Here is an 18,900-nt window from a genome sequence, read left to right as displayed (position 1 = left end):
TGGTTAGCATGTCAGTGTGGTGCGATTGCGTCGTCTGTGGACCTATGGGTCGGTAAGCAAATTGAGTGGTCTAGGTGTCCGGTAGGGTGGAGGTGATATGGTCCTTGACTAGTCTCTCAAAGCACTTCATGATGACGGAAGTGAGTCTACGGGGCGGTAGTCGTTTAGCTCAGTACCTTAGCTTTCTGGAACAGGAACAATGGTGGCCCTCTTGAAGCATGTGGGAACAGCAGACTGGGATAAGGAGATTGATTGAATATGTCCGTAAACACACCAGCCAGCTGTCTGCGCATGCTCTGAGGACGCGCAAGGCCTGCAGCCTTGCGAGGGTTAACACGTTTAAATGTTTTACTTTTACTTACTACTGCTGTTACTGATTCTGCTACTTACTGATTTCTGCTACTTACTTACCACTACTGATTTGCTACTACTACTACTTACTACTACAGTACTGATTCTGCTACTACACTACTATGATTCTACTACTACTTACTACTACACTACTATACTACTACTTACTGATCGCTTCTGCTACTTACAACTACTACTGATTCTGCTACTACTACTACTACTACTACAACTACTACTGATTCTGCTGCTACTACTACTACTACTACTACTACAGGAGGAGAGATTACTAGAAACTAACTGGGTTCCCCTTTTATCTGTGGATTCATTGTCAGAGTAGAAAACCATAACAATTTTGTGTGACTCAAAATAGGTCAAAATTCTACAAAGATCCAGTAAAATAACAACCCAATCTTTATAACCCAGGACAAATTAGCTAAGCTAGCTAGCTAAATGTCCATGAGTGGTTCATATGTTTGGACCTGACCTTTCAACCTACGTATCCAGATTGCGTCTGTTGTGGATGTTCAAAATCAACGTGTGCCCGGTGTAGTCAGCATGTTAGCTGCTTCCCAGTCTGGTTTTAAGGTGCCCCTGTCTCCGTGTTGGGTTTGCTCCGTCAGAATTGTTCTTGCACCCCAATGTTGGACWGTAGCCCCTTTCTCTTATTACACACATTGGAAATGTTTTAGGTGTGTACTTGCATCATTAGGTCGAGTCTAAGTGGTACTATCTGGGTGGGCTGTGTTTATAATGTCTTTGTTCTGGCACCTAAGGTGTTTGTGCACTTCAACTGAGAACACTGTGTGAGAATCATTGTTTGCGGATGGACATAGTTTGGCCCTTCCCTCTCTCATCTCTCTAATGGTTCTGCAGGGATTACACTGAATTTCCCACTTGTGATCTGGTATTACATTTTGTGATGGGGGATAATTTAGTTATTTTCTAAGCTCAGACACACAGGCTCCTCTGAAGAGTTTCACACTGTCTCTCAGACTGTATAATGTGAAAAAGAKCCCAAGATGGTAGCCAAAACTGTAAAGTGTATGCTACCTAGTCTTATCTACCTACCAAACGTAGGCCTATAGGCTAGCCATATCAGGTAGGTTATTAATGTGTTGTCTAGCTAGTGGTCTATACCTTGTTCCAATGTAATAACAATAGATAGCTGGTCCTTCTTTAGAACTAGTGGGATTGGAGTTGGTTTCCCAGCAGAACAATGACCTCATCTAACCTATCCTCATTTCTGCTGATCAGGCTATCCATTTTACTTATGAGGTTGAACTGAGTCTTGTGCAAATCTTTCTTGGCAGGACTGAGCGACTGTCATGTTGCTGAGATAGAGAGATGTGTGGGAGGCAAGGGAAACGACTGTTTTGCTGTCTACCTCGTGGTACTCTATGTATGCAGGAAGCCTGGTGTGATTCTGGCCCATTGGCCCTGTTTCGCAACAGCAGCATGCAGGGTGGTTAAACAGGAAGTGGAAAAGTGCAGGAAGTTGCGAATTGACATCTTCTCTCACTTTGGTTCCCAGGAAGGGTAGAGGAGGTTAGTGCTGACTGAGAGACATCAAATTACTRTACGCGGGACAATTTCCCACACCCAGATTAGTATTTTTCCTCAAACACTTTCAGWCACTTTCAGTGGGGACTCTGCATGAGCATGCTTTTAAGTCCAGGAGTAGGTTTAATCTGGGTCTGGGAAACTAGCCCATTGTGTTCTTTGATACTCTTTTGTGTTGTATGGTTGGAGCTTCCTGACATATGCTAATGATAGTGTTACAAGCTACTGGTTTAGGCCTATAATTTAAGGATGTGCTTGTATTATTGATAGGATAGCTCTTAGTGCTGCTGGCATGTCTGTCCTTCCTTCACCCTGATGGATGGACCTCAGGAGAGGATGAAGAGAAGCTGAAGGAATGTGAGGGAAATGTGAGCAGTTCCATGCCCATCCTCCTTCTGAGCTCTGTCTCTTGTTAACCACAGGCACGTACTTTGTTGACCAGCCCCCCTTCCCTTCTACAGGAACCTACCTTAAAGACCCTCTGGGTCAAAGGTCAACTTCAACCTGTAACACAACACTATTTCAACGCTCATTCATAAGACTCTGATGCTTGATAGTGGCGGTCTTTCCTTCTGTTGATCCTAATGCCTTTTGATTTGGCTTGAGATTAATAGTTGYTTTTTGGTCTCTTCTCGTCATCAATATGAGTAGTTAACTAGGCCAGTTAGTTAGGTTAACTGATTTGAGTAGTTATTAACTCGTCCCCTCTCCCTCCCGCCTGTGGCATGTTTAATGGGTGGAGTTCAAATCTACTGTGTTAACACATTCCATATGAAGGTGGAGAGGCTTTTCCCAAGAGGAACACACTGTTTGTTGCAGAGGTTTCCTTATAGTGGGACGTTACTATAGTAACACGGGGCGGCAGGTAGCCTAGTGGTTAGGGCATTGGACTAGTAACCGAAAGGTTGCAAGATCGAATCCCCGAGCTGACAAGGTCAAAATCTGTCGTTCTGCACCTGAACAAGGCAGTTAACCCACTGTTCCTAGGCCTCATTGAAAATAAGAATTTGTTCTTAACTGACTTGCCTAGTTAAATAAAGTTAAAATACATTTAAAAAAATGACCATAGTTCAGGAACCATAGTTATTTTCTGACCATGTCAGCCAGGACCTGACCACGTGACCTGACCAGGAAAAGCTCTCAGACCTAGTTGAATTTTTGTTCTGGTTACTTCATGTGATTAGTAAAAACTCCTGAGACCAACCATAGTTTATGTTGACCTGAGTACTACAGAGGCATTGGCTGGTGAGGATGCTACATAGATGGCCTCTGCTGGGACCTGGGTTCAGCACTACCAGTCCCTTTCCCTCTTTATCTCTTTCTCTCATCCTGGAGGAGTCAGTGTGTTAATGACAGACACTCCCCTGCTGGGTGTTTCAGCTCTTTACACATACTGTGTGTGTTTGTCAGAGAGAGAGACACAAAATAGTGGGTATGCAAATCAAATGTTTCACTGTAACCACACACACACACTCGCAGAGTGATTAAAAAGTGTCAATTGTTCAATTGCGGTGGGATGCCATCCTATTTCAGAGCTGGAGGGGTTTGGAACTCTCTCCCAGTATCTGACCTACTTTCCTCCTCATGAGACTGAACTGATTACTCACGTGCCCCAAGCTCTACACACACACACACACACAGAGTGAGAGAGACACAGACACACACACACACACAGAGAGAGACACACACAGAGAGAGAGACACACACAACACAGAGACACACACACAGTGTGTGAGAGAGAGACACACACACAGAAAGAGAGAGTCACACACAAACACTCACTTCACCCTCATGGTTGGATAACTGGCCAGTCTGAGTAGAGCGAGAGAAGGTTGAAAAGTCACATGTTCCCCACACTAGTAGCCACAACTACACTGTCGGGTGTGCTGTACTTTGTGCCAGCATGAACACGGTCGGAATGATCTAACAGGCTGCATCTAATCCATGTATCTAATCCATGTATTGGTCTGGGTCACATTCATTAGTGCACTGCACACCGTAGAAAAACAGTTTGCAGCGGAAAACAAGCATTTCTCAAGTTCAGCTACTCCCTCCTCGTTTTTAACTTTCATTTGGTGTCTGGTGAATAAGACCTGGTCTGTGTGTGATATAGATTGACTGTAATCTCTGTGTGAGACCATGATGTGTCAGTCACTCTATTTGTGAAAAACAAACAAACCTCGAAGCCGAATAGTATATCTGAATACATCTTACCATTGATGTAGCTGCAATGCTAAATTATTACCTGGCTCTAGTCYAATGCTAGTCTAATACTAATTGTCGACAACTACCCGTTTCCTACTTTGTCATTGTCTGTCAATAGGTCAGTAATTGAACCCAATACATAGATCCCGTCCCAAATGACACCCTATTCCCAATCTAGTGTCACTACTTTTGACCAGGGCTCTCTGAATGCGGCTCCAGTCAGTCAGTTGATTGAGTGGTGTTGTATAGAACTGAAGATGGAAGGAGATGGATGGGTGATCCATAGCCATACACTGAGGCGCTCTACCATTTGGGTGGGACTCATCCTTKATTTCAACAAAGGTCMAAAGGCAAGAGCAGTGAATAATTGAAGATCAGCCTTAGTCTAGTTTTACACAGCATCGCTCTCTCCCTCCCAGTTCTCTACAGCTTGTAGATCTATCTTAGGTCTCCATGGAGACTGTTTAGGCGAGGTGTGTGTGTGTGTGAGGACCACCAATCGCAGATTATTTTTTACATTATCGTGGCATTCAAATTTTGTCCATTTTAGCAGTGAATGTGAACAGGCCTATTATTATTTTTAACATTTTGCATTGTGAAAAGTAATGTAAAATTGTATTATTATTATTATTATTATTAAAAAATACATAAAAACAAAACATCTTTAAAAACATTGCGGACCACCTGCAGTACCCCGGACCACAGGTTTAAATCCATTGGTCTAGAGCAAACGTTAATGAGATTGTCTTAACAAGTGCTGAGGCTCAGGTGACCTGAGTGACACGGGTTACAGTTTCAGCTGTTCCTCAGCAGACTTTTCTTCTCCTTTCTTGAAATGGCACGCACGCCCACACAGGCACACAGGAGCAGAGCCGTGCACAGGAAATGGAGGCAGGAAACCAGCCTCCCTGATGTCTCAGGCTCACTCACACCAAACCAAACACATACTTTAAAAGCCCACACACTTTCATCAAACACTCGCTCTCTCTCTCACACACACACACACACACACACACACACACACATTTTTATATATAAAAATATACACACACCTAGGCTAACGCTAACTCTCTTCAAGTGTAGCAGAGCTAGGTCACTTAACGAGCATTGCATAATAAGTAACCTTGCATGAGACTGAAAGACAAGTGTTGACTCTTAGATCGAGGCCTACCATTTAGGATTGAGCTCAGTGAACTAAGTTATGTCTTGTGTGTCGTGACGGCAACCCGGGGTTCAGTACCCGTGTTGTTAAGCTATACAAGGGTAGAATTTCTCTCTCACTCGTGCTCCATCGCTCTCTCTCGCTCCCCCCGTGTTGTTAAGCTATACAAGGGTAGAATTTCTCTCTCTCACTCATGCTCCATCGCTCTCTCTCTCGATCCCCCGTGTTGTTAAGCTATACAAGGGTAGAATTTCTCTCTCTCCCTCGTGCTCCATCGCTCTCTCTCTCGCTCTCCCGTGTTATTAAGCTATACAAGGGTAGAATTTCTCTCTCTCACTCGTGCTCCNTCGCTCTCTCTCGCTCCCCCCGTGTTGTTAAGCTATACAAGGGTAGAATTTCTCTCTCTCGCTCCCTCGTGCTCCATCGCTCTCTCGCTCCCTAACGCTCCCCCCGTGTTGTTGGGCTATACAAGGGAAGAATTGCTCTCTCTCTCCCCCTCCTCTCTCTCGCCCTCCTCTCTAGTGATGTCTCTGCTCTGTCCTTGTCCCAGATTCTGCAGTAATAAGCCCAGCAGAACRCAGCACGTTCKTAATTAATCATTATAGTCTGAATAGGAGTCAGTACAGGGATCTGGTCTTATGATCCTATCTAATGGGAGGGCTCTTCATGTGTGATGCTTTACAATTTAATTAACCCCCTTCCCTCTTTCTCTCCTCTTTCCCTCTCTCCGCTGTTCTCTCTCTCTCTCTCCCCTCCTATTCCTCTTCTCTCCCATCTTCCTCTTCTTTTATCTCTCCCCCCTTCCCCCTTCTCTTTTCTCCTCCCTCTCCTGTCCTCAGGCGAGGGCTGAACCCACCCCACAGAGTGAAGTCCATCTCCATGACGACCTTCACGCTACAGGAAATCGAGTTCCTCCAGAAACACGGCAATGAGGTAGGTTGGCATAGCGACCAGGCCCCACAGACCTCCCAGGACTGTTGTCYTCATGGCTGATGTCTGCCTGGGTCGTATTCACTAGGCACCAAAGGGAAGCAAACAGTTTTTTTTRTTTCTGTTGTCACTGTCCAGCTCTTCCAGTTCTTAGCACACTGATGGAGACTAGAATGCAGAAACCCATAGCTTTATAATGATAAAGAAGTGTTTTTCTAGCCTGGTCCCAGATCTGTTTATGCTCTCTTTCTGACTTCTATGCCCATTGTGATGGCCAGACACACAAACAGATCTGGGACCAGGCTAGTAGCCTATGTTTCTATTCAACTTCCATTGTCCTCCAAGCTAGGCCACCTTTCATAGCTCCACCTCTTAAATATATTCACATTAGTCTAAGGAGCGCTGGCTGGCTGACTCCTTGCCCTCAATGCCCTGAAACTTATTCTAACCCCAGATCATGGAATTCCTTACTTTGTGTTCCAGAATCCTATATGGTCGGCCTCATCTTTCCCCCTTTTGGTTTTGGGTGACATTCCACAGATATTTCCCCTAATCCTGTAAAGTGGGATTTGTGTGTTTGCTGAGAATAGCGTGGTGGCGTGCCGACTGGGTGGCCACGGCACAACAGACACAGAGCAGCTCTTTCAGGAGATGGTGCTCTGATGCTTTCTCATGCGTTCCATACGTTAGTCCTGACGCTCGCGCGCGCACACACACCCACACTTTAATCTGCTAAGGATTTCAAATTGGAGTAATGCGCTTCTGCTKGGTGATATGGGTGGTAGTGGTACAAAATTGAGCCTGTGCTTGTCCTTGTTGCTGTTCTGCAGGCTATGTGTGTTAGGTGCTTTATGTGAGAAGAATATTCTAGGCCTATTGGAAACACCGACACAAGCCTTGGAGGACGTTATCTTCAGCCTTGACTTTACTGTCTGCTGCTGTCTGTCCTATTTTTAAATAGTGTGTGCCTGTCTGTGTCTCTCTTTCTCTCGCTCTCGCTGTCTCCTTTCTCCCTCTGTCTATGTTTCATTATGTATTCTATTTGTCTGCTTCTAATTGTAAAATCCTAGGTGTCTGTGTGTACTGTAACGTCTCTTAGCACTTGGCAGGTTGGTTGTAGATCTCTCCATTTCCGGGCTCCCAAGAGTGTTCCTGAATGTGCTACATTCTGCTGCTGTCTTTGCCCGGAGGTGTTGAAGGGTTTTCTCTTTTTTTCATGTTTCTCTTTTTCCACTCTAAAGGTGATGAACCACATCTTCTGATTAGCCTGTGACTTTTATTCACCTTACATTTTTAACCAAACACGTTTTTCTGCTGTTTCTGTCCATCCCCTCTCTCGTCTGTTTTCTCTAGTCATGCAAACAGATATGGCTGGGGCTTTACGACGACAGAACGGCCTCCATACCGGACTTCAGAGAACCCCAGAAAGTCAAGGAGTTCCTTCAGGAGAAATACGAGAAGAAGAGATGGTGAGTGGCTGCTGTAGAGTAGAGTCCATAGGGCTCTGGCCAAAAGGAGTGCACTAAAAAGGGAATAGGGCGCCATTTGGGGCGCCTCGCTTCACTGCATGAGGAAGCCCTGGAGACTGGCAGCTCACTGCAGTTGGCCCTCGAGCAGCAAGGCACTTTGCATCAGTAACAACCCATGTGTATTTAGTGGATGATATCTAGGTTACTGTATGCGTTAGTTAAAACCGTCATACCAGTCGGCATTGCAGGACAAGAAAGCAAGAAAGAGGGTGACAGCAAAAGCAAGCCAGCCCGACGGTTGCTATGGTGATGGTGATTTCAGTAAACGAAGTGCAAATCAATATCCGGTAAAAAACAACGCTATGACAGATGGAAAAAGTTGAAATATTTGAACTCTTGCGGCAAGTCCGGTCTACCATGGCGGCTGACGGCATTTCCCGTTGTGCTCTCGTCGAAAACAATGACATCCGGTTAGCCGTCTACCTCGTACCATCTAAATGCAGCATAAATGTTCTCACAGGAGCAGCCAACAGTAAACAGACATTTTCTGTTTTAATGTTCAGGAGCTGTATGCACAAAGAGTAGGAGTGCTGATCTAGGATCAGGTCCCCCCTTGTCCATGTAATATGATTCATTATGATCCTAGATCAGCACTCTTACTCTGAGATGCTGGGTTATAGGAGTCCATTTGAATTGAACCCTGTGTTGCTGTGTAACCAATTGAACACCGTTGTTGTTATGGTTAGGTTTGTTCCCCCGGAGCAGGCCAAAGTGGTGGCTTCGGTCCATGCCTCAATCTCAGGCTCGTCAGCCAGCAGCACCAGCAGCACCCCCGAAGTCCGACCGCTCAAAACACTGCTGGGGGAGTCCGCCCCCACCCTGCACCTCAACAAGCACACACCCAGTCAGGTAAGACACACACATACTGGTTACTCAGCTGGCTGATAACAGGCCATACAACGTTTTCCATAACCAAATAAAAAAATAATAATAATAATCATCACATACACATATTTAGCAGATGTTATTGTGGGTGTAGCGAAATTCTTGTGTTCCTAGCTTCAACAGTGCAGTAATATCTAACCATTCACAACAATACACACACATCTAAAAGTAAAGGAATGGAATTAAGAAACATATAAATATTAGGAGTCCGGAGTGTGTGTGATGTATGGACAGTATGTGGATAGAATATTTAGTATATATGTAGAATACGTAGGATAGTATAGTGTGTGCATATATACAGCAATAGTGGAGTAGGATGGCATTATATATACAGTACCAGTCAAAATATTGGACACACCTACTCATTCCAGGGTTTTACATTTTTTTAAACTATTTTCTACATWMTAGAATAATAGTGAAGACATCAAAACTATGAAATAACACAATGGAATCATGTCGTAACCAAAACAGTGTTAAACAAATCAAAATATATTTGAGATTCTTCAATGTGGCCTCCCTTTGCATTGATGACAGCTTTGCACACTTGGCATTCTCTCAACCAGTTTCATGAGGTAGTTACCTGGAATGCATTTCAATTAACAGGTGTGCCTTGTTAAAAGTTAATTTGTGTAATTTCTTTACTTCTTAATGCGTTTGAGCCAATCAGTTGTGTTGTGACAAMGTAGGGGTGGTATACAGAAGATAGCCCTATTTGGTAAAAGACCAAGTCTATATTATGGCAAAAACAGCTCAAATAGCAAAGAGAAATGACAGTCCATTACTTTAAGACATGAAGGTCAGTCAATCCAAAAAATGTCAAGAACTTTAAACATTTCTTCAAGTGCAGTCGCAGAAACCATCAAGCACTATGATGAAACTGTCTCTCATGAAGACTGGCACAGGAAAGGAAGACCCAGAGTTACCTCTGCTGCAGAGGATAAGTTCATTAGAGTCACCAGCCTCAGAAATTGCAGCCCACAGAGTTCTAGTAGCAGACACATCTCAACATCAACTGTTCAGAGGAGACTACTTGAATCAGGCCTTCATGGTCAAATTGCTGCAAAGAAACCACTACTAAAGAACATCAATAAGAAGAAGAGACTTGCTTGTTCCAAGAAATACGAGCAATGGACATTAGACCGGTGGAAATCTGTCCTTTGGTCTGATGTGGTTCCAACCACAATGTCTTTGTGAGATTCAGAGTAGGTGAACAGATGTTCTCTGCCTGTGTGGTTTCCACCGTGAAGCATGGAGGAGGAGGTGTGTTGGTGTGGGGGTGCTTTGCTGGTGACACTGTCTGTGATTTATTTAGAGTTGAAGAAACACTTAACCAGCATGGCTACCACAGCATTCTGCAGCAATCGTCATCCCATCTGGTTTGCGCTTAGTGGGACTATCATTTGTTTTTCAACAGGACAATGACCCAACACACCTCCAGGCTGTGTAAGAGCTATTTAACCAAGCAGGAGAGTGATGGAGTGCTGCATCGGATGYCCTGGCCTCCACAATCACCCGACCTCAACCCAATTGAGATGGTTTGGGATGAGTTGGACCGCAGAGTGAAGGAAAAGCAGCCAACAGGTGCTCYGCATATGTGGGAACTCCTTCAAGACTGTTGGAAAAGCATTCCAGGTGAAGCTGGTTGAGAGAATGCCAAGAATGTGCAAAGCTGTCATCAAGGCAAAGGGTGGCTACTTTTTTCTACTTAAGAATCTAAAATATATTTTTTATTTGTTTAACACTTTTTTGGTACTACATGATTCCATATGTGTTATTTCATAGTTTTGATGTCTTCACTATTATTCTACAATGTAGAAAAAAGGAAAAATAAAGGAAAACCCTTGCATGAGTAGGTGTGTCCAAACRTTTGACTGGTAATGTATATGAAATGAGTAAAACAGTATGCAAACATTATTCAAGTGACCAGTGATTCCTTGTCTATGTACATAGGGCAGCAGCTTRTTAAGGTGCAGGGTRGAGTAACCAGGTGGTGGCTGGCTAGTGACAGTGACTAAGTTCAGGGCAGGTTTCTGGGTGGAGGCTGGCTAGTGATGGCTATCTATTTAAGTCTGATGGCCTTGAGATATAAGCTGTTTCTGGTCAGGTCATGTGTTCAGGAAACCCTTCTAGCTCTAGTAGTCTAAACATATCTCTTTGTGAGTTGCTTTCAACAAGATAACCAGTGTGAAGTGCAGATATCTCTGTGAGGTAACAGTCATGTTTAGCACAAAATGGAGTGAAACAGGGAAGTTCCATCTGAACTTCTGTCCAATAAGAAATGCGTGTTTTTGTGTTCTGTTTGCTATGTCATGCCCTAATGAACACAGCCCTGTTGTGTCTCTGCAGTCTCCGGTGGGGAGTCGTGCGGCCCAGGCCCTCCAGCTGAGCCAGCAGCAGCAGTTCCACGACAAGAAGTTTGACCTCCTCAGCGACCTGGGCGGAGACATTTTCGCCGCTCCGTCCCACTCGCAGACGGCAGCAGGCTTGGCAGCCAACTTTGCTAACTTTGCACATTTCAACAGCCACCCAGGTAAGCAGGAGGAGTGTCATGAGCTGCACCGGTCCCTGGAGCGGTCACAACAGCTTGAGTCAGAAAAACACCACGGTGGTTACATCTACTGCGTAGTGGATAGACTTAAATGGTCAATGATACTTATACTCAATGATACACTCATACTTATGGAATTATAAAAATAAATTTTCCAGAAAAATATTTGGGTGCTTTCTTCACCTGTCCAAAAGTGTTTTATGGTAGTGGAAGAAGGTTTAGAGACATTATCATTTCCTTAATTTCAAGAGTATTGGCCATCACTTTTTCTTACTACTTGACAGGACCCCTCCCCCTATTGTCCATCACACTGGTCTATGTGAAGCATCGGCAGACACTATAGAATTCTAACAGGGCTATGGGCCGTCAGTCTCCATGGTTATTAATGAGGCTAGTGTAAAGCTGTTAGCGTGTGTTTGCTCAGAGGATAATGTTTTCTCATCCTCAAAGAGCCATAAAGTTCTAACTTAATGTAGTGTGGGCAGAGAGGCAGCACCAAGTAAGCACACATGAGGCTTAAAGACACACACACACACTCACTCAAAAAAGGCACATTATAATTTGATACTTAAAATAGGATTTAAAAAAATATATTAAGTGGCCAATAACCTACACCCTTATCAAAAATAATATACCTAGCAATCCTTTCTTATCTTTCTACTACTTCGACAAAATAAATCAGAGATTCACAGGAAGCCCACCTATGCAGCCAACTCCCCCGGGTGGCTTTCATCTCTTTATCAGAAAGACTTGTGAAACTCCATCCTCGTAGAACTCCATCCTCACWTTCCTATAGATCTCCACCTTGCGTATAATCTCCATGTGCTTGTAGAACAGATGTTGTTTCTCCTGCTCAGGCTGGTGCTGGTTGTGGTAGCCGGGACTGGGACTTCCAGTACCACTCACAATACCAGATCTCTGACTAACTCAGAGGACCTGACCTAAAGTTGCAATAAAACCAATTCTATATATATATATCTACATGGAATTTGAGAAATACACAATAATAATATCACATACACAATAATAAGCCAAATCAAAACTTAAATTGACCAAATTATGGTAAGAATACAGTATTTGATGCTTACCATTGTTAATGTAATTTGAACTTCTTGCAGATAGATATTGATGTCTCTGTCATCCATGGTACGGACTGGTGAAAACGCTGGGTGTTGGAAGTTCATTAAAAAAAAGTATAATCCTAGATAGCAGAAGCAAGTCGCACATCTGAGTTCCAAGTCAACATTGGTGCCAGTCAACCAAACATCCTAAATTCTACTGAAGTTGCTCTTTAAAATTGTGATATCATTATATTCAAATGTAATTGTACTCTTATGAATAGAATCACCATGGCAAATAATAAAATGGGTTTCAAATCAACACTGTTACTTTTATCAATCAAAAGTTCTAAATTCAAACATTCTACCACAGAGATCCTATTAAATGACTAATTCAAACATTCTACAACAGAGATCCTATTAAATGACTAATTCAAACATTCTACCACAGAGATCCTATTAAATGACTAATTCTATGCATTCTACCAAATTTGCTTTGATTGATGTTGTATTTTTATAATTCAGAATTGCCATGACCATGAGAAAGCGTGAAATGAATACATGTGCTAGATTTAAAATGGGTTTTACATTGAACCCAGACAGCGGCACACACACACTAGAAGGGAACATGAGCTTAGGTTCAGGGCGGTGCCCTATAGGAGAAGGTGAACCTGTCATCACAGCCGTTTTTGGTTTGTCATTGTCATCTAGTGCCAGTCTGTCATTAGCTCCATCTAGTTTAGTTACATATCTCTCAATGTGTCATTTKTGTCGGATCATCCCAAATGGCACCATATACCCTATTTAGTGCACTACTTTAGACCAGGGTGCTCTGGTCAAAAGCAGTGCGCTATAGGAAGAGGGTGCCATTTGGGATGCACATGACGGGATGCAGCATGTGTCATGTGCATCCCATTAATCATCTCATTCATTGTGTCCTGTTTTGTTTGTCCTTTTTTTTACGTGTGTCTGACCCTCCTACAAACCTCCAGCTGCTCAGAACGCAAACACAGACTTTGCTAACTTTGATGCGTTTGGGAACGCGMGTCCATCGGGTGCTGTCCCCTCGGCACCCCAAGCCCCCTTCCAGACCTCACATACAGGTAGAGCATGCTCCATTCACCTGTCGTGACCTGTTCCTATCTCACACACACTTTCTCTCTCCGTTACACGCTCACATCAGTTCTCTCACTGCTACTCGTCATGCGTTTTGTGTCCGTTTTGTCTGTGTTTATGTTAGGACACAGTTCTCCATATGTGTTTGTTTGTCTATGTCACTCACTTCTCACCGTCCTGGTCCATGGCTCCACTCCGCTCCATTCATTTCTTCACTCTCATTGGCTCTGTATTTGCTAGCTGGCTGGCTGGCTGCTCAAGCCACATACGCTCACTCACTGGCTAGTTTCTCCACCCACAGTCAAGGGAATTACTTTTGAATGTACCACACTGCCCTCTGTTGGAGACTAATGCCTGCAGTCTGCAGATGACCTCTTGACTCCTACCCGGTGGTGAATGGGAATGCACTGCTCTTTGGGTGCATCTCAACACTCTAGTGGTGTCCTCTCCTTGTCTCCTTTCTTTCATCRGCACTGATTAGAAAGAATAAAACAAATGTACAGTTAGACCTCTCTCTCATGTCTGCTTTCATTTAGCCTATATGTTTTCCAGATCTGTGCAGATGATGAGAGGAAACCACTTTAGACTATGGAGATGCACCCCCCTTTCTCTCAAGGCTCCTCCTGCTCTCACTCACACTGACCACCACACTGCCTGGCCTCCGCTTTAACACTGACTCCATTCGCTCTGTTATGATTTCGTTTTGCTTTTGGGTGATGTTCACACACTTTCTTCCCCCTTTTGGTTTATATTTCTTTCTCTCCCCCCCCCCACCCTGTCTCTCTGGTACTCATTTCCCCTCCGCCCCCCTCCTGTTTTGGCTGCCAGCGTTCACGTCCCTCTCATCCAGCCGCAGTGTGGGTGAGTTTGCCACCGCTGGCACTGCTCTCCCTCACCCGGGTGCAGGAGCTCACAGTAAGTTCTCTCTCTCTCACTGGGTTCAGCCTCTAGCTAACACCTAACTGCCCTTTCTCCCCTCTGTCTGTCTGATAGGCTCTAAGGGTTTTCCCAAATCAATGTATATGGTTGTTCCTATTGATGTGTGTGTGCCTGTCTGTCTGTATGTGGATGCGTGTGTTGTATGCTCTTTGATGTTTGCTGACCTGTTCATATCCAGAAGTACAGGGTCATTGGTGCAAACTAACATGATGTCATGCAGTCTAAACTGCAGCCAGCTATTGAAAGAAAATATGGGCAATTATTACCTCGGCCTCTGGAATTCTTATCCTGCAGAAGATCATTTTAAGAATGATTTGAGATTATTAATCTAAAATCTAAAGATATTTCTCCACCTATGTATTGTACTAAGATCTTGTAACAGTGTAGGCAATTCGGTGATTCACTGTAGGTGTGTTAATTTGTCAGACAGGAGAGTAGGCAGGATTTCTTATTCCATAGCAACAGTCAGGTTCTACCCTCAAACCACTCCCAGTGAAGTGATGCTCCTACTCTTCCTTTACTTCAACTCTCTCACGCCGTTTTGTCAAACAGTGACCAACCTCAGTCTCTGTGCCTAACTAACCCTCAGGGTAAGATGATTAAGAAAGGCTACGATCATCCTACAAACACATTTGAAGTTACTGTGTGGCTCTTGGTACAGTCAGACTAAGGACCATGAGTGCTGTTGTGCTCATTTCAAGTCTGACACCGTTGACTCCATTAGATCTGACAGTTATACTACTCGACAGTATAATGCAGAGCCTTTCCATTGATTTCAGGTCAGATGAAGCACAGGGCTGTTGTAAATGAAAGATGACACTGCTGTGCTCTGTTGATGCTGCCTGSCTCCAGTAGCACACAGTGTTCAATCCAGCCCCCCAGATTTACACTGCACAGTCAGGAACACACACACACACCCAGGCCCCTCTTGTGTGACTCCTCTGTCATCTCTTTTTCTCTCGCAGGTAGCACWTCCTCGGGGGAGGCCTAGCTAACGATAGCAATTTAGCACATTTTTACCACTTCCCCAAATCCTGTAGTGCCGACTTTGGATGCTTCCGTTCCTCCTCCCAGAGCCAGAGTAACTCCTCCTCCGCAGGAACACCCAATGGGCCGGTAGACAGAGACACTACTAGCGTCCCCARCGATAGATACGCAGCTCTGGCTGACTTGGATACCATCTTTTTAGCTCTGACAAAAAACGGAGCAAGGTAAACCTCTCCCTGCTGCGAGCCAGCCTCCACTGTGTTTCGCAGACTTCAAGATTCGTTGAGTAGAGTGAGATTGCTATCGGGTTGGGGATGATGAGCTCATGCATGGTGTAGAATAGATCAAATCCGGGTCACAGCCTTTCAGAACCAGCAGGTACAGTGGGTCCTCATTTAAAAGTTGTGTAATAGTTTTAATGGTATGGCATTTTGGAGTGAATGACGTCATAGTATTTTACGGTCAACTATTAATGCTAGTTGGACCACCAGAGGGCATCTCTGAGGGTGTCTTTTTGAAGCTTGTTGGCGCTTGCTTACTTTTCCAAATAATTCTACAGAGGTCCATGCAGACCAGATGTTTTGATTGCTATACCCTATCCGAAAGAGCATATTCCAAGGTTTTTAATGAAGCTTTTGCCAAAAACAAAATGTTTTACAGATGGTTTCTCCTTCAAAATAAAACATTTTCCTAGAATACCCACAGCTCCATGCCTACTGATGACAATCAGCAAATACCCATTTGGGGAAAATATCCTTTCTGTTTTTATTCTGTTGTATTCCATCATTCATATTGTAAAGGGCTAGGGAATATAAGCATGTGATGTCTGCTGAATTAACAAGTTAATTTCATTGACATGGTGCCGCCATAGCCTCAGCTACTATAGCACAGATCAATAWCTATTAAAACACGCTATTCTGTTATTTAGAAATAAATTGTCTTAGTACCATGTTTTTTATGACCTCCCTAAACGAAATATGAATGGACTTCTTTGTGGTTGTAAATATTACATTGATTTATTAGACTGGCGGCTATTGGTAGTCAACTCATCGGGTCCCGGCTATTCTACTGTTAATATGCATATGGTGCAGCAGACCTTCATGGCGGATTGAGGATCAAATTCTCTGAAAGTTTTATGGTATTTATCTCAATGTAGGCCTACTGCTAGTGTGTAAAATACACATATTTAGGAAAAGTCAGGGACAGGTGGGTTCAAGGTTTTTATTGGAATGAAACTGTAGGCTTAACAGTCCTGTTTACTGTAGCTGTCTTAACGTATCTTACTTATTTGCCAATAAAGGCCTACTTCAATATATATCAATCAATCATCCATACATTTGTGCATGTCATCACACAGCATTCAAGTCATCCATGTCTTTAAATACAGTCAAGCTTTTTAGTTCTAAAATGAAATAACAAAGGGAGCCTGAATAAACCGCAACATGTCGGCGTAAGCGATTGAATTCACGAATGCTTTTGACTGTTTTTAATCTTGGCTGTACTAAAGACTTGTACCTTTTTTGTTAGAACAGACTATATGGGATTGTTAAAAATGTGTTTGTAAATGATTAATTACTGTATTTGTTGTGCTGTTTATACGGTTAGAAATTTAGCTTAATTAAATTGATAAATATTATGGTGTTTCTATTCCAAGAAAAAATTCAAATGCATTTTACATTAGCATATGTAGGTCTCAGGGTTTCCGTTAGGATAATGTGCCGCTGTACAAGGTGACCGGTCGGGAGTAGGCCTAGGCTACGAAGTGACTGCGAGTGAAGAGAAAAATAATCCTAACATTCCCACAGCCTAATTGTGGAAAATGATTGTTAACATTCAGGTTCTAACCAATATCCAAATGGAGATTCAGTGAAAATGAAACGGTGCTGAAATAGTTGACCACACGTGGGTAGGCTATTGCTTCAAATCCTATTATAACAATTGGATGACTTTGGGAGTTTCAGTAAGCAACAATGTGTTGCCTTCAATTGCATTAGCCTACTTTATTCCAATAATTTTGTCATTCAGTGATATTTATTCCCGAAGTAATTTGTTATGGATCCATCCAGATGTGGTTAGAAAACAGTTCATTTGTTGGGCTATGCAAAAGAGATGGGAGAAGTGACATGCCTCGCAAACATCCATTAATACATTTAAAGACCCTAAACTTGGCAAGAGTCTATTGTCCTGCTGATAGCCCATCAAGGGTGCATGGCTTCTTTTGTATTTAAATGATTGGAAGGCTGCTAAACCATTTACACCTGTGTATGTGACTAATAAGATTTGATTTGATTAGATTTGACCTGGCCCACAGCGTTAATGCCCTGTACAGTAAGTACGCAACTTCACTGCATTCTCCGCCTGATTCTCTACCAATACCACCAGATGTTTCTTTCTATTGTTATTTTTTCGGTAACATTCCACAAGTAAATGTAATAAATAAAACACATAAATTTAAATAGTTCAGGTCTTGAAAAGGTGTTTTTATTTATGTATTATGTATCTGTGCTTAGTAGCCGAGGCTATATGGCTGCGCCATCAACTTGTTAATTTAACAGACATCACTTGCATATATTTAGTAAACATATATTTTAAGAATGTTATGGAATATAACATAACATTTTAGTTTCTCTTAGAATAAATACCTTTAACAGTTTTAGTAAGTAATAGGCTACAGTCCAGTTAGAGCTTCTTCTGACGAAGTAAAAAATAAAACAAAAAATGCTATTTTGTTTGTGTGTGCAGAGGAAGAGCCATTCTCACACTATTGTTCTAAATTCAATCACCTTGTTCATTCAAAAAAAAAAAAAAAAAAAAATCTTGTTCATTTAAATTAAATTGTGATATTTTGTCACTCACGTTCAACAACTCCAAATTGCTTTTGCATGCACTCCAAAGGGATAACTTGAAATAACATGATATAGGTTAATTAAATAAATGAAAGGAAAATGTATTATTTATTAGCCTAGTGGATATAAGTAAACTCAGCAAAAAAATAAACGTCCTCTCACTGTCAACTGCGTTTATTTTCAGCAAACTTAACATGTGTAAATATTTGTATGAACGTAAGATTCAGCAACTGAGACATAAACTGAATAAGTTCCACAGACATGTGACTAACAGAAATTGAATAATGTGTCCCTGAACAAAGGAAAGGTGTCAAAATCAAAAATAACAGTCAGTATCTGGTGTGGCCACCAGCTGCGTTAAGTACTGCAGTGCATCTCCTCCTCATGGACTGCACCAGATTTGCCAGTTCTTGCTCTGAGATGTTATCCCACTCTTCCACCAAGGCACCTGCAAGTTCCCAGACATTTCTGGGGGGAATGGCCCTCACCCTCACCCTCCAATCCAACTGTTCCCAGACGTGCTCAATGGGATTGAGATCCGGGCTCTTTGCTGGCCATGGCAGAACACTGACATTCCTGTTTTGCAGGAAATCACGCACAAAACAAGCAGTATGGCTGGTGGCATTGTCTTGCTGGAGGGTCATGTCAGGATGAGCCTGCAGGAAGGGTACCGCATGAGGGAGGAGGATTTCTTCCCTGTAACGCACAGCGTTGATATTGCCTGCAATGACAACAAGCTCAGTCCAATGATGCTGTGATACACCGCCCCAGACCATGACGGACC

The 18,900-nt window shown here is 43.1% G+C and overlaps 1 protein-coding gene across 7 annotated transcripts in view; it reads left to right on the top strand.

Moving 5' to 3' along the window:
* Positions 1-18,900, top strand: part of LOC111949330 (arf-GAP domain and FG repeat-containing protein 1) — a 43,442-nt gene that overhangs the window by 10,642 nt on the left and 13,900 nt on the right. For 2 of the 7 annotated variants that reach the window (XM_023966400.2, XM_070434095.1), the window contains exons 2-7: positions 6,118-6,211; positions 7,562-7,677; positions 8,424-8,586; positions 10,969-11,152; positions 13,221-13,331; positions 14,173-14,259. In XM_023966400.2, the coding sequence (XP_023822168.1) occupies positions 6,118-6,211; positions 7,562-7,677; positions 8,424-8,586; positions 10,969-11,152; positions 13,221-13,331; positions 14,173-14,259 (755 nt within the window). The remainder of the gene's footprint in view (positions 1-6,117; positions 6,212-7,561; positions 7,678-8,423; positions 8,587-10,968; positions 11,153-13,220; positions 13,332-14,172; positions 14,260-18,900) is intronic. The other 5 variants (XM_023966401.2, XM_023966404.2, XM_023966403.2 and 2 more) reach the window with 5 other exon arrangements.

The sequence above is a fragment of the Salvelinus sp. IW2-2015 genome, linkage group LG22 (assembly GCF_002910315.2).
Source record: "Salvelinus sp. IW2-2015 linkage group LG22, ASM291031v2, whole genome shotgun sequence".
Classification (NCBI taxonomy): Eukaryota; Metazoa; Chordata; class Actinopteri; order Salmoniformes; family Salmonidae; genus Salvelinus; species Salvelinus sp. IW2-2015.
The sequence above is the reverse complement of the archived record's forward strand: the minus strand, read 5'-3'. Positions and strand labels throughout refer to the sequence as shown.